This window comes from Spermophilus citellus, assembly GCF_964194105.1.
Source record: "Spermophilus citellus genome assembly, chromosome: 6".
NCBI lineage: Eukaryota > Metazoa > Chordata > Mammalia > Rodentia > Sciuridae > Spermophilus > Spermophilus citellus.
Genome location: NC_138187.1, coordinates 73,010,630 through 73,034,770, shown reverse-complemented (window position 1 = coordinate 73,034,770; position 24,141 = coordinate 73,010,630). Strand labels below are relative to the sequence as shown.

Here is a 24,141-nt window from a genome sequence, read left to right as displayed (position 1 = left end):
ATTTCTAGATGTGTATGAATATTTACACCCATGACTTTCTAGAAAACTAGTACCCAGAGGTTATATAGATGAACTTTTATGGAACTTAATAAAATTCATAACCATAAGTGACAAAATATGATTATAAAAGGAGGAAAGAGGGGTTGGGGTTGTGGCTCAGTGGTCACTCACCTAGCACGGGTAAGGCACTGGGTTCGATCCTCAGCACCACATAAAGATAAATAAATAAAGGTATTGTGTCCACCTATAACTAAAAAATATTTTTTAAAAAAAGAAGGAAAAAATATGTCACAAAATGTTGTATATGGTAGAAAACTTTGAAATGTAAAAAAAAATTAAATTAAAAAAAGAAGGAGAGCATCTGGAGAGACTGATGATGACAATACTAAAATTAGCTAAGTACTGACCAAAGGCAGGGGAAAAAAATGGAAGGAAAAGCTGGAAGAACAATATCCATTTCAGAAAGCATCTGGAACAGGCACACATCCAACCTGTGAGTGTTTCCTGTGATGATGTGTATTTGTTTCCTTTCCTGCCCTCTCATTTTAGTTTTCATTCTGGAATATTCTTTTTTTATTTTTATTATTAGTTGTTCAAAACATTACAAAGCTCTTGACATATCATATTTCATACATTTGATTCAAGTGGATTATGAACTCACATTAGGAATATTCTTGATAAAAAAATAAGTAATTAATAGCATGTTCATATCTAGCACTACACACACACACACACACACACACACACACACACCACATATTCTTTTTTGGTAGTGGGGGATTGAACTCAGGAGCACTTGACCACTGAGCCACATCCCCAGCCCTATTTTGTATTTTATTTAGAGACAGGGTCTCACTGAGTTGCTTGGCACCTTGCTTTTCCTGAGGCTGGCTTTAAACTTTTGATCCTCCTGCCTCAGCCTCCCAAGCTGCTGGGATTACAGGTGTGTGCTACCACACCTGGTCCATATCTAGCTATGTTAACTATTAAGATTTCCCCTACTTAACTACATGTTAGCTATAATTCAAGCATTTTAGAAGTACTTAAAGTACAAGTTATGAGCAGTACATTTCTAATCTTAATGCCATAAAGACTTTGATAATAAAACTATTGGAATCCTTCTGTTGGTATATAATTTGCACAAGTATACAATGAGATATTTTTGGACATTCTGTTAGTGAATAACACTGAATACAAAATAACCATTCCTAGAGTGTTCTCTTTCTCGTGAACATCAGCATTGGAATGTCCCTGTGAGAGTGATTGCAATCAGAAATGGAATTTGCCAATTTATCTAACAATAGAATAATTTTAAGGTCAGTTCCTAATGAAAAGCACTGAAATGGAAATCCTTTTTGGTGTTCCCCCAGTAGAAAGCAAGAACACAGGTGATCTTTCTCCAGGCATTCCTGTTAGGAATGGCAAATGTATGAGAAGGAGCAGGCAAAGATGAGAGGTTAGTGTCACAAGGGCAATTAGAAAGATAGTCTAAAGGTGGAGATTTTATTTCTTCCAATGAACATGATTTGTAAAACCCAATTTAACTCTGTTTCTTTTGCTGTATTCCCTAAACGTAGAATAGTCAATACTCTATGTGAGCAGTAGATCCAAAAAGATATTATTCCTATTGCTCTTACTATAGAATCACAATGATGTTTAGAATCAGAAAATACGTGGAACACATTTAATAAATTACTTGGAATGAATTTTTAAAATACAGAACATATTAATTATTTCAGGTTTAGAAATCTACAGGGAAAACAACAAAATATATGGAATTGGTCATTAAAATATATCTTAGAAATGATGACATTATAACACTTATATATCTTGATCCTTCCAGGCAATGCCGATCCTGAAGGCCAAGGTTACTGCCAAGCAGGATTTAGTCTGGATTTTTATAAGGTGAATTGTTTTGGTCTTGCAGTCTCTAATATTTCATGTGGTTTGTTGCTGTTTAACCCTCTTTCCCTCCCATGCCCCTCAACAATAGCAACAACCAATGAACCCTTAGGTACCTATCCATGTCTGGCAACTTCTTAAGATTATTTTTCCATTTACTCTTTATTTCTGTTAAGGAATCTATGCACATAACAATTTATTGATGAAATCACATACAATGACATATGTATAGGAATACCAGGAAAAGCAATCATCTTCTTTCCTATCCCCTGTAGCAATTGTTTTTAAATGAAAATCTCAAAAACTCAGGGAAAAAATATATTTCTAAATTTATCAGAAGAATCTATAAATTATTTAATCTCTTAGCTGGGACTGATTGATTTGGTTATACAAGAAAATTCACATATCCTTTTACAAAATTAAAAACACAGATGTCTAGTACTGGTACTTGAGAACAGACATCCTAGGGTTTTGAAATAGAGATACAGTAGAAATTTTTCATCAACATATGTTGTTTGACTGCTGTTCATTATATTTTCTGTCATGGCTTTTTTGTTTTGTATTAATTTTTCTCCCACTGGGATATACAGATTTAAGGTACCAAAAGTGGGACTGTATGCAGTTGAAAATATATTTACATTTTCTAGTCCGGAGGGTTTGCTTTCTTTCCTGAGAAGGGGATAGGCTTGCAGATATATGAGAAAATAAAGCAGGCATTACTGTGGCCTTGAAAAAAAAAATCAGGACAGAATTTTCCTTTTATTATCAAGGCTTTTTCAAAGACCATGCCTGCTAAATTGTGCAGCATTAAAAATGCAGATGTTTTGTTTACCAGAGGCAGTGCCAAAAAAACTGAATTTATATATTCTCAGGGGAGAAAGTTCAACTTACCTGAGTCATGTTACCACTCTTTAATCACATACTAAATAATTGAAAGGAAATTAAAAGAGGAAAGAAAACGACCTGCAGGCCTCTGATACAAGGACCTCTTTGAAAAATTGTTTTTTAATGAGAACAAATGGTTAGAGCAGTGCTTATTAGCAATGATTTATCGCTCTGAAAGTTTCTCAGTGTTTCTTTTCCAATTGTTATTCCTGTTGCTGCTTCTGTTTTGTAGAATGGAGACCTCGTTGTCGGAGGACCTGGAAGTTTTTACTGGCAAGGTATGTTCTGTTAGCAGAGGAGAAAAGCACATTTGTTGTTACTCATAAGGATTCAAATGTTGACTTTTTATTACATTAATATTTTATCCTTAGTCATAGTTTCTTGAATAAAGCATCGTTTCAATTTGTACTCTTAATATAGAAATGCTATTTTTAAAAATTCTTGCAACTTAACAATTCATTTCTTCCCCAAGAATTTACTGACGCTGTGCCAAGGTTTTGTGTTAGATGCTAGGAATATAATAATGGGTGAAAACAGATATGGTTTTTACCTTCACAGAAGTTAATAACTGGGGAAAGATACAGGCATCAATTCAATAGTAACATGAGTACCTAAGAAACTCTGATCAGGATACACACGAGGAAGGAAAGTGATGTCATGCTGGGGCCATAAAAATGCAGGAGGCTTTCCCAGGATGGCTGCAAATAGGTGAGCTTTGTATTCTGATCGTTGGCTGACAGGGAGTGGAATACAAGTTGTAATCTACTTAAGGGCCACCAACTCAGGTGCAAGACAGCATGTACCCAAATGGGATGACTTCCTCTAATTCTTTTTTTTCTTTTTTGCTACTGGGTATTGAACCCAGGGGTGCCTAACCACTGTGCCATATCCCCACCCCTTTTAATTTTTTTTTAGTTTGAGACAAGATCTCACTAAACTTCTTAGGCCCTCACTAGGTTGATAATTAGGATTTTTAAAAGGAGGGGGTAAGAGCTGTATATGGAGTGGCCCTACCCATCACGCAAAGGGCTTGCAGGCCAAGGTAAACAGCATTGTCACTGTCCTACAAACAAAACACTACTGGTGGATTTAAAGAGTATAAATGGATGGGTTTAGCTGGAGTAGGAAGGCGATATTTGTCCTCAGAACAATGGGAAGGTTCTGGGGAAGTTCATGGCATACTATTATCAAATTCACGTTTTAAGACCATCACGATGGCTATGATCTGAAAGCTGATTGGAAGTTGGCCGAAGTGAAATATTAGCAAACTAAGTCATAAGGTTGTTATAAAGTTATAAGCTAACTAAAAGTTTTTTTTTTTTTAAAGAGATAGAGAGAGAGAGAGAGAGAGAGAATTTTTTTTTTAATATTTATTTTTTAGTTCTCGGCGGACACAACATCTTTGTTTGTATGTGGTGCTGAGGATCGAACCCGGGCCGCACGCATGCCAGACGAGTGCACTACCGCTTGAGCCACATCCCCAGCCCAAACTAAAAGTTTTTAAAGTCAACTAGCTATAGGTTTCAGGTAAACATGTTTGCTCCTTAAGAATAGAGATATGCAGATTGAAAAGGAGAAAAAATTTGCCAGACATGGTAGTGCGCACCTGAAATCAGGAAGCTAAGGCAGGAGGATGGCAAGTTTAAGGCCTGCCTCAGCAACTTAGTGAGGCCCTTAGCAACTTAATGAGACAGTGTCTCAAAATTTAAAAAAAAAAAAAAAAAAAAATTTAAAAGGGCTGGAGATGTGGTTCTGTGGTTGAATGCCCCTGAGTTCAAATGCTACCAAAAAAAAAAAAAGAAGAAGAAAGAAAGAAAGAAAAAAAAAATTCATGTTAAGAATATGTTACTGACTTCTGCAACTAAAATCAGTTGGGTACCATTCACTGAGTTAGAGAACAATGGAAAAAACAGGTTTAGAATAAGTTGGAAAGAGAAGGTGTTCAGTTTGCTTTTGGTTATGTTGAGTATAGAAATGTTGGACTGTCCGAGAGTTTTTCACTTAAATATTTAGGTATCAAGGCTTAAGTTCTAGGAAGATATCTTGGGGTGAAAGATAAACTTATGTCACTTGCATATTGGTGATAACTGAAGCCATGGATAAGAATGAGATATCTAACAAGAGAATACAGAGACTTTAGATGAAATTTTGGCCATAAAGTTCAGGATAATTAGAGTAGAATGTGAGAATAGAATGTGAATAGCTGAGGAATGATTGTTTTAAATGGAAGAGACTGGATAATATTTAAAGGCCAATGGGAAAGGTCCAGGAAGATGAATTTATGATAAAAATTTCTATAAAATTACTCTTAAGCTTAATTCATACACATTAATCATGAATATCAAATAATTGACATCTTGGTCTTTAAAGATTATTTTGCAAACTGAAAAACATGTTTTGCAAGAGATGGACATAAAATAAAATTTACGTTTATTTTTAAAGATTGTCTTCTAATTCACTTGGTTAATTTTGCATAATCCATTTCTTTGTTTAAATTGGGGAAATGTTTGATACAAATGATTTGCTGTAAATTAGCTCTGGCAAGGGCATATAGAAGCATTTGTCTGAGACATAGAATTTAAAATTTTATACAGGTTTAAGATTATGTTTATAGGCACAGCTGAAGGAAAAAAAGCAAAGGCAGTATGTATGTGGGAGGGAAAGAAGGTTTATAGAGCCTTAATTAAAAGAAAATTGGCAAATTCTATAGATATTGTTCAAAAATTCGTGTGTAAACACCATTGTCTAATATCAGAACAGTCATTTCTGTCCCAGTGACTTGGAAATATTTATGATGTGGCTTTTTTTTTTTTGACGGTTTTATTCTTTCTCCCCCCCCCCCCACACACACACACACTTTTTTTTGGGGGGGTGACTTCAAACAGAAAGATTGTGGGAATTTTATGTGTGAGTTTCTCAAGACTAATTTGGCTTCAAAATTGATGTTAAATATTAGTCTTTTGAAAGCATTCCTCCAGTTTCCTTCCAAGGAGCTCATGATTACACTTCTGCCCTAGATGTCCATAAAAGATGTGGAATGCAAAGCAACTATAGTGGAAAATTACTATCTTTTAGACAATCATGTACTCCAGTACAATCATATTTCAAGACTTTCAAGTGTGACTTTATTTGGGAGAGATTAGCAAAACTTCTTATCCTATCAATGTTGGTGGCCATGGATTCCTTTATTGCTAAAATTCTGGATCTCATTGAACCTAGCTCCTTCCTACTGTCATAATTTTATGCTCAATAGATTTTATTCTCAATATATTTTAGCATAAAAAGTAAATGACTCATTGATCATATAATTTCTTCCTTTAACTTAACTGATATTTTTACAATCTATTGAGTAGTACTTATACTCAATCTAAATCTAAATTATTTATTTAGATTTACTGTACATCTATACTTTGCAAGACTACAAAGTTTTATTAAAATGCCAAAGGAGACCTTAGTTGTCATGTCAGATATCCTTCTAGCAAAATCATGTGACCTTAGAGAATGCATTCAAGGGCTCTGAGCCTCATCTTCCCCTTTTCTAAGAAACTATATTGGCTAGATGATTTCAAAGTTTGCTTCTAGAATGAATATTCTAGAATAAGAAATTTAATTATATAAATTGAAGGCAAAGGGAGTAGGTATGCTGGAAGCAACCTGAAATGTTCATCTTTGGTCTTCTGGGCAGCTATAATCAACTCTACCTTTCAGTTCTAGTGGCAGGCAGGAAAATTTATCATCAAGAATGCAAGTAATCCCATGGTAGCTTTCAAGGATCGTGTGTGGTTCTGGGTCTGCTGAGGGCCTGCCTCTTGCATTCATTCAGTTAACTTATTCGTTTGTCTAAAAACAGGTCAAGTGATCACCGCCAGTATTGCAGACATTATCGCAAATTACTCATTCAAGGATATTCTGAGGAAACTGGCTGGAGAGAAGCAGACCGAAGTAGCTCCAGCTTCCTACGATGATAGTTACCTTGGTGAGATCCACTGCTCAAGACATTTTTTTCTTTCAAGAAAAGCAGATTTAAATGTAGATGCAAATTTGATTCCATACTTATTTGATGTCATTTGTCATCTTCTATAAGTTTCCTTTCCTTATTAGAATAGATGCTTAGCTTTTCTCTTTAAATACAACTACCTTTTTTTTTTTACTCATGTTGTATACTCGCATAACTTGAGAAGCTATTTTGTTTGTTTTTGAGCAGCTCTTCTGTAGGATCCATAACAATCTTTTGCATATAAAATACTTGGCTGATAGTAGGCACCATGTATTAGCAGGGCTGCTACCAATGTTACTGGGGCAACATGGTTGCTGAGCCAGTGTCCAGATCAGCAACAAGAGACTTTCCAGCTGCTCGAATATTCTCAAACTTTAGCATATGCAAACTGCACAATATCATTTCATCACTACTCTTTCCCACCTTTGGTATTCTAGTGGTATTTTGTTTGCTTGATAAATTTGAAAAAAATTTTAAATGGTACTTACGTTTTCTAAGAACAGCTAGCACCTCCTTTTGGAGCTAAGTGAAATTTGTGAAAAATAATTACTAAAGGAATTAGTAAGCATGCCTTGTTAATGATCAAAAGTAGCAAAACTTGACAAAAAGGGTATCTTTAAGAGTATCTGCCTAATCATGATGAATCAGCAGCTCTTAAAATGTAACAGCTGCCATTTCCATATACAGATTGATGATGAAGTGTTCGTGTTTTGAAAATTGACCTCAGAATCTGATTATTTTTTTGCCAGTTTCTACATAATGTTGGTAGTAACAACTATTGTGTATCTAGGACTTACTATGAAAGTATTCATAGTAGTGAGATTGCTTTTCCTCTTTATTGAACCACGAGCTTTTATTTCATAATGTTGATAAAGATTTCTAAATAAAGGAGTACTATGCTAGATATATCTCATTTAATCTGATTACAGTTTGTTTCTTTTCTTTTAAAACAGGATACTCAGTTGCTGTTGGGGAATTCACTGGAGACTCTCAGCAAGGTGAGAGACATCATTGAACTTAACTCATCTTAAAAGCATAGAGAATAGGTAAAATGACATTAAAAGTCCTTTTGTAAATATGTTTTCTTTGCTATACACAATATATAAAATGGAATCCCAAATACATATGATAATATTTTGCAAAAAAATGTGTACATATTTGGTGCAGCATTTTCCGTCACAACAAATTTCATAGGAATTGATATAAACCTTAAGAAATAAAAATTAGGGCAGTCATCCTATGTTGCAAATGAAAAATGTACAGATGGTTAAATGAATTAGACAACAGCCATGCCATTAGCAATAGACCCAATTTCTCTTAAAAGAGAAATTAAGATCCCTCTTTTTAATTTAACTTCTAAGATCTCATATTGTAGATGTCCGAAACTACACTCCCTACCTGACTCCTATGCCTCATGCCAACATTACTTCTCTCTTTCCCTTTGGACATGTGCAGTCCCAAAATAACAGCACAAACTAATGCCTGTTCTCATGTGTGACATGCAATCGCCTGCCTTCTATCCTTTCCTTTCATTTGGCTGTTGTGTCTGTTTTCAGTCCTCTAAGTCTGTATCCATCGCCATCTTCCAGTGGCCAAGTGCTTTTATTTATTTATCTTTTTAGGTCAATTTTAAAAGTCATCTTCTCCAGAAATCCTTACTTAGCCTCCTTCTGTGAACCCTTATGTCATCTTCCTTTTCTCTCTCCTATGGGATTGGCCATTCATTACTCAAATGTGTGTGTGTGTGTGTGTGTGTGTGTGTGTGTGTGTGTAAAGTGTGGAGCATGCAGAGGTGAACAAATGGTCCTTAATCTCAGAGTCTGATAGATACTTATGAACCCGGAATACCTAATTAGAAATTGTGCTAAGTACCATGATAAAGGCCAATTTTTATATTCTAAAGTGTGTAAAAAAAATGTAGTTTTCAGGGAATTCGTTTTAACTGGCTGGACTTTGATACGAATAATGAAATAAGGTTGGTTTAGAGAAAAGGGACTGGCCCAGATCATGTAGGGTCTTGTAGGTCATGGAAAAGATTCTAGAACTTATGCAAAAAACAGGGGAGAAGCCACAAAAGGTTTAAGCAGAGTAATAAGTATAATCCAATTATACTTGTGATTTGAAAAACAAAACAAAAAGAAAGGGAAGAAGGTTAACCACAAAAGCTGTTTCATGTGTCTCCTTGAAGGCAAAATCCATGCACTTTTTTTTTTTTTTTTTTTTTTTTTACTGGGGATTGAACCCAGGGGCACTTTACCACTGAGCTACATTCCAGTCCTTCTATTTTTTATTTTGAGACAGGGTCTTACTAAGTTGCTAGTTGTTGAGGCTGGCCTCAAACTCACAATCCTGCTTCAGCCTCCCAAGTCACTGGAATTGCAGGCATGCACCACTTTGCCCAACATGATTTTCTTTTTTTCTTTCTCCATGGCATTTGAGCACTTGTTTAAAAAGCTCTCTAAAATAGTACTCTGACCCAAGGAAGGAAATTAGTGATGCTGCACATCAACACTTTCCCAGGAAAGATGGTAGAAAATAAATAATGATTTTTCCATTGGATCTCAGGAATATCTAGAAAATGTATCCAAATTTTGAGGATATCTGAAATAAAAACTTCTCTGAAACCATACCACAGTCAGTTCACTAGGTTGTCATGAATCCAAGGCTGTCCATGTTCACTGTTTACTTAATTAGACACCAGGCAGGGACTTAGAATGCCATGAAAAAGGATTTGATGTCCTCTACATGAAGGATTCTTAATATGGAATCTCTGGACTGTTGGGTGGTCCACAGATAGGCTTTACTAGTTTTGAGCTCTTAGAAATTATATATATATATATATATATATATATATATATATATATATATATATATATAATTTATATAAATATATATGTAAATATATATTTCTAAGAATCTCAAGTTTTCTATGTATTTGAATTTTTCTGTTGAGAGGATGCACAAGTTTCTTTCCATTTCAAATGTGTTCATGACTCAAAAAAGAGCCTGTGATCTCATTTTGGAATTAGATGTGGTGAGCTAAGACCCAAGAAAGTGATCTGAACTTGACCCTTATCAGGAAAGTAATTGAATATGGAGAAGGAACATTGACTTGACAATTCTTGACTTCTACTCAATAAGTATGGCCTCCACAGTGACTGAATCTTTCTAAGCCTCGATTTCCCTATATATCAAAATGGGATATTAATCCCTCCTCTTTAGAGGTTAAGTGAGGTAAATATGATAAATCACATGGTATATTGCTTGTTCAAGAGAAGACATTCAATGAAAGTCTCTTTTCTGCTTCTCACTAGACGAAAATTTTCAGGTCAAACACCTAAATTTTTTCTGAACATATTGCTGATATTAAGAAACTTCTGAAGGTTTCACCATGAGTTACTGGAATAGATCTAAGAAAAGTCTCCTATTTTCCCTTCCAAGCAAAAATCTGTGTAGTTGATTGACAGTTCTAATTTGCCTTTGGCCCTAAGTAATTAAATATCCTAATCATTTATGAATGATTATAAACATCTTTAATCAACATTTCATTTAATAGCCCCTTAATGGTGTGGTCTTGGGAGGTTGCAGTTTCCAAAGTTACTGGGTATAATGATTGATTTGGGGGGAACAAGATTCTAAATGTTTGTGAGATATGAGAAGTAATGGTTGCCCTGCATCTCAAATGACACAATCCCCCCTGAATCTGTCTTAGTTGACAGGTCTGACCCTGAAGTCAATTCCATTATATTAGATTGTAGTTGGTTCTCAGTGTCAGGAGGATTTAATTTATACCCTCCAAAAAGATGACTAAAAAGTGGACAGTATCCTACAAGTGCTAGAAGCTTCCTTGGCCAGAACCTTATCTTGTTCTGTTGCTATAGGTAGACTATTCACATGCTCTCTCAAGCTAACCCCTCTGCTTTGGTCCCTTTTGCTCTTGTCCTCAGAGATGCAATTCTTGCTTTTCTATCTTTCATAGAACCATTTCCCTTTCTCCTGTGTCATTCTTACTACCATTCAATCATATTCTTATTTCTCCCATTAAAAACAAAAAACATCTACTTGTCCCACTTCCACCTGCGGCTATAACTAACACCTGTATTTTTCTGCTTTGAAAGGATTGTCACTTTTCTCTTTTGGTATTCTCTGTGTGACAGTTCCTCAGTTCCCTTGTTTTAAGCCTCAGCCTGTTGATCTGTGCTGCTTCTGATCTTGTCAGGCAAACCAGGGGTCTCCAGGTGTCTCATCTTCCCTGAACCTCAGGAGCACTGGACAGCTTGGATTCCTCCCTCCTCATCTCTCTACCTGGCTTCCCTCTAGGTCCCTGGCAGCTCTTTCAGTTCCCTCACCTCACTGAGCGACCCAGGACTAAATCCATGGACAGTTTCTACAAAATTTGAGTTCTCTCTTGGCGATCTTGTAGTTTTTATTTCTCCAGCTTAGACTGATTTCCAGGTGCATGGATCCAGCTTCCTACTCCACATCTGTAATAGAGTAGCCATCCCAAATTTGATGTGGTGGTACGGAAGGCCTGCCCTTCCTGCAGAAAGAGGTGCTGCCCTCCATTTTCACCCTCCCAGCTGCAACCTAATGGCAGTGCTGTCCTCTAAGTTGCTCAAGTCAAATACCTTGGAAGTCAGCCAAGTGCTCTTTCTCTCTCCAGATCCAGTCCACAATCAAATCCTGCTAACTAAACCTTCAAAATAGAACCAGAATCAGACCACTTGTTTCATGTCTTTCTTCCTGCATATTTTCTACTCTGATCCAAGTTTATTATCTCACACCGGTATTACTGCAAGAGCATCCTGCCTGGTCTCCCTGCTTCACCCTTGCCCTCCTACAGTCTGTCCTAAATCCAGAAATCAAACTTCAATTTCCAAAACATAAGTTAGATCATGTACCTTCTTTTCTCCCAATGAGTTCCCAACTATAACCCAAGTCTTTACAATGACCTAAAAGGCTCTCGTCATTGGCCCAAATCTGGTCTCATCTCCTGCTCCATTACCCCTCACTGGTTCTATTCAAGTCACTGTGGCCTCCTTGCTATTCTTTGAATAAATCCAAACACACTCCTACCTGTGGGCCTTTGCACTTGATGTTCCTTCTAACTAGGACATACTTCTGCCAGATATCTACAATATTTACTTCTTCCTTTTCTACACACTGAGTCTCCCCTGACTACACTAATAAATTGCAATCCTTTCCCCATCCTAACACCAACACCCCATCTACCAGTTCATCCCTTTGCTTTTCTCTACTTCATTTATTTTATTCTGCTATGCCATTTAATTGATTCTAATTTTTAGGTGACTACCTTCTCCAACTAGAATATAAGCTCCAACAGACCAAGGAATTCTGTCTGTTTTATTCCCACTATTTCCCTACAATCACATGTACATATTTGTCAACTGGATGAATGAATTTACGTATGAAATATCTAACGTCTGACCTAAGTGAATCTTCCCTTGTGATTAATACTAATACTATACACGCTCAACTCTGCTGAAGCACAGAACAGCAGATATACTTAATGCTACAATGATTATGTGCTGTACCTTTAGGAGCAGTTTTGGAGGATGGGTAGCAATTTGGATAGAATAGGAATCTATTCCATTGCCTCTTTTCTTTAAATTATACTAAATTTTAAACCCTAATATAAAAGATGCTTTAGATTTATATAAACGAGAGCTAGAAATAATAATAATAATTATTATTATTATTATAATCTAACTCCCATAGATTGTAGGTAATTGTGGAAAACTAAGTTCAGTCACTCATCTCAGGTATATGGAGGACCCATGACTGCAACCACTGTTTTCTGAACCTATAGCCAGGCCACTGTGCACTGGACTATACTGCCCCCCTCCTCAGACTTGTCTGCTGTACCATCAGTGCTTCCTCCCTGGGATATGCTTAGCTGCCATGTTGCCCAAACACTGCTGCCAAGAGGCAGTAAAATTAAATTAGCATCTAATTTATGATATGTGTTTTTATTCCCTTAGGTAATCAAACTTTGCATTTAGTTTTAGCATGTTAGTATCATGGGAACTGTACTTCTATACCAGAAAAAGAAAAAAAAAAGTTCCCATAGTGATTACTGGCAAATCAGAATAAAAGTTTCAACCTAGAAATCACTTGCAGATTTGAAAAGTCAGGCTGATGTTCTAGAAACAGAAGTGCATGCAGAATGGTTTGAAAACTCAACAATCTCAAAGAAAAACTTGCTCTTATGTTTTCTGTTGTCTGTAAAGAAACAAAGGTTAATGAAAATGTAATGCAAAAATCTGACTTTGAACTTTTAACCCTCTACCCCATTTTGAAAATACTGTCATTACCAGTTACTTACTATACAGCTTTAAGTATACATGGAATTTCCCTTCTAAATTTCTATTTTATCTCCAGAATTGGTTGCTGGAGTTCCAAGAGGAGCACAGAATTTTGGATATGTGAGTACTTGACAATGCATTCTAAGATATTTCTTGTTTATGAAGAGAAATGTTTTCCTGCAATGTATGTTTAAGGCTTCAAAATTTTTCTTCAGTAATGAGTGCCTCCTATTGATTCATGCTGTTTGCTTACTAAAATAGGAAGGAAAACAAATGAAGCTAACTTTGATCAGATCCACATGCAGGAGAAGCTTTATGATTTGTGGGACATAGTATAAAATGAAAATGTGGGGCAATTTTTTTTTTGCAAAGAACCATAATTATCAAAGATTTTTAAATTGTTAAAAATTTCAGAACAGCAACAACAAAGCGTTAAACTAAGGTTGGATCTGGTGGAGCCCAGGGCCTTGTGTGACTACATAGGCCACACACCCAGGAAGCTGACCCTGTCTGTGTGCACAATTGAGGAATGTTGTAAAGGCTTCCATTGCTACAATCAGCACTTTAATGTGTCTCATACGGTAGAAATAATAAATCAACAGTGATTTCACTAGGACATTATTTTGCTAAGATTGCTACATAGAATTGCCACAAACCTCAGAGTGACGTTTATCAACATGAATATGTTCTCTCACAGTTCTGAAGGCCTAAAGTCTAATTAAGGTGTGGCAGGGTTCTGGTCCCTCCAACATAGCTAAAGGAGGATTCTCCTTGACCCTTCCAACTCTCAATGACTCTGGTTTTCCTGGCCTTGTGGCAACATCATTGGATTTAGGGCCTACCTAAGATAATCTCATCTTGAGATCCTTAACTAACTTCATCTTCTCAATAAGGTCACATTCTGATGTTCCAGGTAGACAGGAATATGGGATGGATACTAGGCAAGTCCATCACAACTAGTCATCATGAAATTAGGAAAAGAATATATTAAAGTTTTATAAAAAGAAAAACATATATTACAAAGTCTATTTTTTTAAAATCTAGAAGGTATAATGTTTGTTGATTTGGTTTTGGGTAGACAGAATTAAAAGAACTATTTTTGCTATATTGATAGTACTTTAAAATCTATTTTTTTGGTTAAGAACCAAAGTTCTGAATTCTTAGAATAGCATAAAAACAGAAATATATTTAGACAAAAGCCTGATTAGTAAGTTATCTGACCATCAGTTTACTTGTTCTCAGTGGTTTTGAATTCAACTATTATTTCCCCACCTCCAATAAGTAAGCATGAATTTTTTTTTGTCTGAAAATATTCTAGAGTTAACTACAAACAAAAGTTTATTTGGATTTTTCCTTTAGGTCATTCTCAGAGACTTTCAGTTTTGTTTTGCATATCGCTAATTCTTATTACTTATTAAAGCTTATTAGTGGGGCTGAGATTGTGGCTCAGTGGTAGAGTGCTCGCCTAGAATGCGCGGGGCCCTGGGTTCAATCCTCAGCACCACATAAAAATAAATGAATGGAATAAAGGTATTGTATCCAGCTACAACTAAAAAAATAAATATTTTTTTAAAAAAGCTTATTATTCTTCACAAAATATTAAATGATTTAAGTTGCAATTTTTTAAAAAATAATTTCTTTAGCTTTATGTCAAATGATGTGTCTATCTAATTTCTCTGATTTTAGGTGTCAATCATTAATTCTACAGATATGACCTTCATTCAGAATTTCACTGGTGAACAGGTAAAGATATTTTAATATGAAATCATAGTATCACTCAATGCTAATATACTTTAATACTTACATCATTTATTCATTCACTCAAAAAATATTTAATGAGCATCTGACATGTGTCAGAAACTGATTTGGGATACAACTGTGGAGCAGAAAGATGAACCCAGCTCTCCTGCAGCTCTGTGTGGAGTACAGCAGGATGGAAGAGTTAATTTACAATCAAATAAAATGTTCATGATAATTTCAGATAGTGATTGATGATATAAAGAAAATAAATAGCTATATAATTAGGGTGTGGTAAAGGATCTCTTAGGGTGGTCAGGGGATCCTCTGGGGGCAACATCTAATGCATAGCTAATAGCAGCTAATTCTAAGACATTCAAACATCTTACATGTCTGAGAATCACAGAAAAGTCTCTAGAATGTTTATACAAGGGAAACAGAAGTAGAAGTCAAAGATAAAGAGGGGCAGGGACTTACCCCATGAGATTTCTCAGTAACCCCCTAGTTTCAACTTATTTTTTAGTAAATTCACATTTGAAATTAAGTGCATGCTTTGAAGCTGACATGAACAGCCTGTATTAAGCTCCTGTCTTTCAAGGTGACATAAAGATAAAGCCCTTTAGAATATCTCTTCCTTGAGGTGGCAAAGAGAGAATTCCATGTTCCACTTAAGATGATCTCTTAGCCACTTTATGCTGCAATTGAAAATGAGTTGACTGAGGCTATGCTAGAATGGGCCGGGGTCTTAATGAAGTGACTAAGTAATTACTAGTAATAGGTGGCAGCACAGGTAGAGCTGGCACTGCATGTTGGGAATTAGTTGCAAATGATGACGAGCCTCTGGGATGCCAGGTAGCTACAGGTCCTCAATAACATCAAGGAGAAAAGCTCCCACAGACAGTGTGAGGGTGTGTATGTGTGCATGTGTGTTCTTGTGTGTGTGTTGGAGCAAATGAGTTAAACACCTCTCTAAGAACCTAGTAATTCAGGACAAGAGATTGCAATATTAAGAAAAGCAAGTAGGATTTCCTCTGCTTTCCGAAGATATTGTCAGGGCTCTAAGAAAGGAAGAATCCTAGAAGAGCAAGCTAGAACATGTCCTGGTATGTAGGACTCTCATATTCTCCATGCTAGCCACTGAGCAAGGCTTGCACAGTGAGGCAGATTACCCTCCTTAAAAAAAAAACACCATTATCTGCTGGGGTCTTACTATATTGCCAGTGCTGTTTAGTGTACCTGGTGGTGAGCTCTCAGTACCTCCTTCCCTTTCAGAAGACAGTGGCAACTCTGAGGTCTCATCCTATTGGTCACTGCTGATGGGCCTGGACTTCTGCTGCTCTTGTTTCCTGTAACTGGAACCCTCTCCTGAGCCTCAGTAGTAAATGGGATCTTGAGAGCCCTTTCCTCCCAGAGACGACCATTACTCCTTTCCCACTGTCATTTCCTGAGGTTCTACTGTGAGTGGGTCAATTCCTGAAAACAGGATGCTAACACCCTCTTGACCAAATATGGTCGAGTCCACAGTTTATCTCCCACCCTGCATGTTCCTGGGTATTGTGACTGGTGAAATTTGCCACATTTCTTCAAGCACCGAATTGGGTACTGCTGTCTGAGAGGCATGTCAAGAAAATTGATTAAACGAGCCGAAAATGCTTTTGACATCTTGTTGCCAAAATGTGGGGAGTCAGTCCACCTGTTACTCTGCAGTTTTCCACAAAGCAGTTCACATCTCTCATGATACTCTTTTGGAAGTTATGGAGGAATGAGGGTGGGATGGCAGTGAAGTTGGATGGTTCTGTAAAGTTTGAACAACTACAACTAAGGGGATTTGACCAATGTGTGCTGATTGCATGTATGGTGATATCACACAGAATCCCATTAATACATGTTAATAAAGAAAACAAACCAAAAGAGAAAATGCAGAAAGTCTACTTTAGCTAGATCTCTTTTTACATGTTTATCAATAGAAGCATTTTAATATTGCTAAATTTAGTCCTTCTATAACTTCTCATCTTCAATACCACCTAGTTTGATCATCTTAAACCTCAGAACTTAATGCATACATGATGAAATTTCTATGAGCAAAGGCCGCACACATGACACAAGGTATAAGATTTGCACTGTTTATGTTTAGAATAAAGAAAAGAAAATGAGAACTGAGATCATGTGACACTTGGTAACTTTCATGTTCTTTCCCTCAGCAAAGAGATTTTGGTACCTGGTGCCTACTTTGGTCCAAACATTGCTTAAGTAGAAGAGAGAACTAAACTGATCATTCTCTGCCTTCCATGGACATACTCTCTAGGAGTTGATTAGCTTAGCAGATGGCAGGAGGCTAAATCAATTGAAACTTCAGATGGCAGACCATGGAAACGACATTGACAAGCTGGAATGATCAGCCATATCTGAAAAGACTATATAACTCCTGAAAACCTCGATCGAACAACAAAATATCAGAGGCAAAACATGGGGAGATTATGGTACCCCACTTACACTTGTAGAAAAGATTCAGGAGCTTTCATTGAATATGAGCTTAACATAAAATTGATACTGAGATGTAGGTTTCCCCCAAATTAAAACTGCCCTTATGCTTTAGTAATATACAGGGGCCAAAGTAAAGATTGGCAATCCCACTTAACTCTTCTGTTACTATACTCATAAGAATCATCCATTTTTTTTTTTTTGTTTCTACATGTGGCAACTCTAAGAAGGTGCTACATGGTGATCCATCTGAAAACATTTGAACATGAGATTTCATGTGGAGGCGGAATTGGATTTGTTCTGTGAGATTCAAGATTACAGAACTAGGTGGGATTAAAGACTAGAAGTTATGAAAGGTTGCATGAAGCACAGAACATTCTAATTGTTGTCTTCACAGATTGAATGGGCTGATTGTTAAGCCTAACCAGAGGAGGATGTCCAAGCAGATGTCAGGGTTATTATGGGGAAAATTATTCATCGGGTCAGAGTGAGACTAAATGACTCCGACAGTCAGTCCACATCTATCAAGATAAGATGCATCATTCAGGAGTAATTAAGAGGTGACTATAAAAATGACTTTTTGAACACAAAATATGTCACTTTTGATTTTTTTTTTTTTTTGCAGATGGCATCTTATTTTGGTTATAGTGTTGTCGTATCGGATGTTAACAATGATGGGTAAGTTTATAAGAACCCCCCTCAGTCTCTAATATATCATGGTCATTCATAAATATGGGATATTTTTCCTTCCTAAAGTATATCCTTTTGTACTTCCTCAAAAACATAGAGGCTCCTTTGTTTGAACTGTTTTTTCTGATTCAGGACAAGAGGATGTATCTAATAAAGAATTCTGTCATCCTATTTTATGTCTTTACTGAGATTTTCCACATCTGCCACTTCTAAAAGAGGACTATTTTATTTGGTTTTATTTTTAATTTTATGAAGTGAATAATCCTTGGCCACTCAAAATCCACATCCATTGAGGAATTTGTTCATCTGTCTCTTCAATCCTAAGAATTTTCCCCCTAGAATGTGATGCAGTCATAATACATTTGCACAAAAATGAATTTTTTCCTGCTGACATTGCTTTAGCCAACTATTAGCAATATCTATGGGGAAGATGAAATAATAATAATGTTATTTTTCTGATTAGGATAGTAATTACAGTCAAGCTTTGACCAAACAGCACTATTGCATTGTGGTTGTAGTAACATCATTACTTCAAAACTATTAAACACCCCTTTATTCACTATAAATTCATAAATCATTAAATAAGAAGATCTTTGAGATGTACTGAGTATCCACCCAATAAATACTATTGCTTGTTGTCCCACACATTGTTCTCCATGCCCAGAACACTGCACAAAGGTGAATAAATTAGACTGGCTCTCTGTTTTCAGAGAGCTCACAGTTTGGCAGAAAGGAAATATCTGAAAACTCCTATCACATTCCATGATCTGGAACAAGTTCTTTAAATAATTTCTTTGATAGACATTTTCCTGTGACCTTTGTACAGCTAGAAATGTATTTTCTATATTTTGTTGTGGGATATGATTAGAGATAAGTTCAGTAACTTGTATACCTTTTAGAAAATATCCCATTATTATCCTTTCATTGAACATTTATTTCTGGAGAATATTTTATGCCCTGGTTCTGGGTGCAGAATATAACAACTTCATGTAATTATGCTAGAGTTGGAAAAGTGGGAGCCACATGGGGAAAAATAATTCAAATACAGAGAATAATAGATGGTGATAAGAACTCTGTAGAAAAAGCCCAAAACACAAGGACTGAAAGCAACCAAGATATACTTCAGTAGGTGGGTGGATAAATAAGCTGTGATACATCCAGACAATGAGATTTTATTCAGCTCTAGAAAGAAATGAGCTATCAAGTCAGAAAATGACATGGAAGAACCCTAAATGCATATTCCTAAGTGAAATAAGTCAATGTATAGAGGCTACATGCTGTATCATTCTAATTGTATGACATTCTGGAAAAATAGAAAACCTATGGAAACAATAAAAGATCAGTGTTTGCAAGGGGTTTGGGGGGAGGCAGGAAGGGATGCATAGGTGGGGCATAGGACTTTAAGGGTACTGAAACTATCATAAAAGATACTGTCATTATGCACTTGTTAAATCCCATAGTATGCACTACAGCAAGAGTGAACTCCATGTGAACTATGGACTGTGGTTGACAATGGTGCACGGAGGGTCAGGTCATTGATGGTAACAAAGACACCACTCTGGTGGGGGATGAGGGTGGGAAAGGCTATTACAGGAGAGTGAGTAATGTGAGAACTCTGTACTTTCTGCTTAGTTTTATTCAACTCTATAAGATAAAGTTTATGAATTAAATTTTAAAAGAAAACAGAAAGGAGTACTAGGGGACATTTTTTGTCTTTTATCTTTTTTATTTTGATTCTTTGGTGGTGCTGGGGATGCCAGGCAAGTTCTCTACCACTAAGCCACATCCCCAGCCCCATGGATGCAGTTATTTTTCTTATGCAATCCTTTTTTTTAAAATTGATTCTTTGTAGTTGTATATAACATTAGAATTCATCTTGATGAAATCACAAAAGTGTGGAATGTAATTTGCTTTAATTGAGTCCCCAGCACTTCCTCCTTCCTCCCCCTCCTTTCTCCCACACCTCTTCTCGACTGATCTCTCTGCAATTTATTTATAGGTATTTTTAAAATTAGTGTCCTGTGGATATATTTGGTGTTGAGATTCACTGTGGTATGTTCATGAATGTTCTTATGGAATTTGGTCAGATTCATTCCACTGTTCTTCCCTTATCCTGTCTCTCCCTCCTCCTCGTCAACCACCTGCTCTATTTTACTGATCCTTCCTCTAGTTTGATGCAATTCCATCTCTCTTTTTTTCCCCTTTTGTCTGTCTTTCTATCTGTCCCCTTTGCTTATTTTGGATTAACTTCCACATATCAGAGAAAACCTTCACCTTTGACTTCTGGGGACTAGGTTGCTTTACTTAACATGATGTTTTCCATTGCCATCCATTCATGGGCAAATGCTATAATTTTATTCTTTTTTATAGCTAAGTAATCTTCCGTTGTGTATATGCACCACATTTCCTTTATCCATTCTGTTGAAGAGACACCTAGGTTGGTTCCACATCTTGGCTATGGTGAATTGTGCTGCTACAAACATTGACGTGGCTACAGTTTTAAATGAAGTACATGGAAAAAACCTCAGTGATGATTACAGAGGAGAAAGGACCTAAAGGAGACTTAAAAAGGAAGCCATTGATGATATAAAGGGAGGAGTGTTCCCAGACAAATAGTAAAACAAATTTCTGGAGGTGGGAGCTCCTGGCATATCTGAGGAACAGCAAAGAGGCTCAGAGAGGTAACAAGCGGGGAGTCTGATCATAAAGGTGCAGAGGCCACTGCATTCACGACAGATTTACATAGTGCCACCCAGACTCTGCTGTGAACTAGGATGAGTCTGTCTCCAACAGAGACAGTGCAACCTGTGAACCATGGAGGATTCCAAGGCAGGGAGTGGCCTGAATTTGCTTTAATTGAGTCCCCAGCCTCTGGTTTTCACAGGTGGGTTCTGTCCACCTGGTCAACTGCCATGTGCCAAGGTACATGGGACAAGATCTTGGACCCAAGCTGCAGGCTTGGAGGGAAACAGAAATAGTTACACTCTGGATATATTTTGAAAGTCTAGTTCAGTATCAGTTTTCTCCTGGAAGCAGTTTTAACTTAAAATCAAATCCCCTTAATCTCTATTTGTCTGAGTGTGAAGAAAAAGAAAGACTCGAAGCACCAGTCAAGAATTCCAACCTGGACAGACTGTAACTGTCATGGAAGGCTGTCAATAACTTAGGAAGACAATTGTTGAGAAGAACTTGAAGCCCAAACACAGCCTGTTCTTTGGGTTTATTGAACCCACTCTACGGTGAATACAAAACATCAGCAGTGGCCTTTCAGATGTGCCTAGATATGCTTCTCTCAACAGAAGGTCCCATGACTACAGGGGCTTTTCCCTGTGAATGCTCTGTGGCATTTTATAGGGCACAGATTCATTCCATGTGTGCCTTTCCGGAGGCCGCTCCTGTTTTGAATCCCTGCAAATTTTCCCAGGTTTCACAATATGCCCTGGAGGGCCCTCTTTCTTTCCTGGAAACGTCCTCAATTTAGACTATAGCAAAGTTTTGTGACAATGTTTATAGTAAATATTTTTGCCATGCTAAGGACAAAAACTCATGAGAAAAGGACTTCGTTGGCTTCCTGCTGATCGAAACAACATGATAATAACAACACAGGAATTTTCAAGTGATAAATTTGTTCTTTCTTGATGTCCCTATAAAAACTGCTGTGCACACGACTTCTCTTTTTTATTATGTAGCATATTCCAAATTCTTCAGAATGCATGAAAAAATAGGTCCATTAACTTAATGCTGCCATTCTCAAAAAGGTAAGGTAACCAAAGGTGCTAATAACTTAATGTTGCCATTCTCAAAGGTAAAGTGACCAAAGGGGGTAATAACTTGCTGTTTGTAATAACTCAGATATATCATATTTAAATTCAAGGTCCTATTAGAAATAAATTTATTTTGGAAGCAATTGCAATTGGTCAAAAAAAGATCCCAGATAAATATATGCAGCTAAAATGAAGGCTGAGATGACAATAATGGTATCGATAGTATATACAGACTTAAGAAAATAACTGGGCCAGGTCATTGTTCAGAGTTCAGAGGAAGAACCCCTTCAAACACACACAGTTTATGGGATGGACCAGACTTTCCATTCTCCAATTGAGAAAATCAAGTATAATTGTACATGAGGCTACCTAGTGAACATCTTCCGGCAGCGTGTATTCCTTATCAACTATGCAACAAAAACAAGGTGCCTACAAATGCTCCAACATCTCAATATCAGGAAAAAGAAAGTGTCATTAAGTGACAAGTAAATGGGTGGAGATTTTCCCCAATATTTTTTACTACAAAAAAAAATCTTCCAGTATTCTGAGAAGACTCAAAAAATTTAGACCAAACAATTGTGTGCCTGCTGGCTGGGAGATGATACTCTCAAGCTTGTGATGGTTTTGAAAGTACAGTGTAAACAAACTGGCAAAATAACTTCAGTTTAGTTATCTAACGACAGCCAGAACTACAACTCTTTCAATGTAAACTTTGCTAGAAATTTCTAGACAAACTCCTTAACAACAAGTAGGGATGGTATTTTTCATCCTGTACCCAAGGAAGCAATCTGTATTATTTTGGTTTGGTTTGGTTTTTTCCTTGAGGCTTTTTAATCTTACAGTATTTATACGATTTCAGATATTCACAGAATTACAATTTAATTCATTGGACATTTATTTCCATATGCATATTGTTTCCAGCCTCTGTGAAGTCAAAAGCAGATACATTTACATAGATTCGTAGTAGTTAGTTAACTGAGAGCAGTTTAGAGAAATCTGTTTGAAAGCAAGAAGCTTTGGGTGGCTATGGCTTTATGTTCGATTTAGTACAAGTATGATCATTTGTACAGGACATGTCATTATGATCGAATTAGGTAAAATATCTAGGAAGTTAAAACATAAAAAGGCAGTAAGTTAAACTAATTTCTACAATGTAATTATGCATAATTCTTATATTTGTTCTTGCCTGTCATAAATCAATTAGATTGATTAGAATCAACTCTATTGTACAGTTTACTGATCTGCATTCTTTTAATGAATAACTACATTCTGAACGTTAGTCATGAACTTAGCATACAAAAAGTACTACTGGAAAAAAAAGAGAGAAAAAGCAAAGTTTATATATTAACTCAAACCATTAACACCAATTGACTGCTGAAAACTTGAATTCAGATTCTTCTTATTGAATATTCTCATTGGTGGGTCTGCTCATACTTTATCATAATATTTGTGCTTTGCTTTTGATGAAAGTTTTCGTAATGTTCTGTATCAAATGACGTGTGAAAGATGAGTCGAGTCTCACATGGTATGAGATTATCAGAGTGAACTTAGACATAAAAGTGAGACAAAAATAAAACCTGTATGAAGGCCGCACTGAGTTTGACATTTCTGATAAAATGAAGTTTAAGTACACACCCTACTTTTATGAAATACCTTTACCAAATGACTTAAATCTTGTCCAAACAACCAACATGACCCAGAGGAAATGGTACTTATCAGAACCACATCATTAATATTCTTTTTGCATTATTGTTTCTTTTAGATTAAAATATATTTTAAAAATCTCCTCTCTCTCTCTCTATTTCTCTCTGTGTGTGTGTGTGTGTGTGTGTGTATGCGTGTGTATATATCCTTTTATAATGGTACCCAGCCTACTATACTCAACTACTTATCAGAAGTTCAACAAAAGTTATCTTTACTAATAAATATTTTAAAACTTTACACTTGAATTGGGTATATTTAACAAGAGGATGTGGCAATTTTTGAAATAGCTTAATGGCAAAATAGTCTACTGCGGTGGTTTTCCAACCATTTTTTGCCTGTGGTTTATAATACATTTGATATTACAAACCAGTACACATACATGCACACACACACACAACAGAAATGAAAGTTTCACAAGACAATATTATCTTTATTATGTATGGCATTTACTCTGTCTTCTATTATTGTAGGCAATTTCATTTTTTTAAATGCTGGCAGAGACCCATTATGCTGATTTCATAACCCACTAATGAGTTGCAAATCAAGGTTTTAAAATGCCAGCCTAAACAATAATATGTACCATGATTAAGTGGTATTGCTAATACAATACTAAGTCCAAAACACTCTGAGGCACACTGTACCAATTAAATCCAAG

General features: G+C 36.3%; 1 protein-coding gene across 2 annotated transcripts in view; it reads left to right on the top strand.

The window, feature by feature from the left end:
* Positions 1-24,141, top strand: part of ITGA8 (integrin subunit alpha 8) — a 173,607-nt gene that overhangs the window by 39,911 nt on the left and 109,555 nt on the right. For both annotated transcript variants that reach the window (XM_081297410.1, XM_081297409.1), the window contains exons 5-11: positions 1,844-1,905; positions 3,020-3,065; positions 6,638-6,763; positions 7,738-7,782; positions 13,187-13,230; positions 14,797-14,853; positions 17,954-18,006. In XM_081297410.1, coding sequence (XP_081153536.1) covers positions 1,844-1,905; positions 3,020-3,065; positions 6,638-6,763; positions 7,738-7,782; positions 13,187-13,230; positions 14,797-14,853; positions 17,954-18,006 — 433 coding nt within the window. The remainder of the gene's footprint in view (positions 1-1,843; positions 1,906-3,019; positions 3,066-6,637; positions 6,764-7,737; positions 7,783-13,186; positions 13,231-14,796; positions 14,854-17,953; positions 18,007-24,141) is intronic.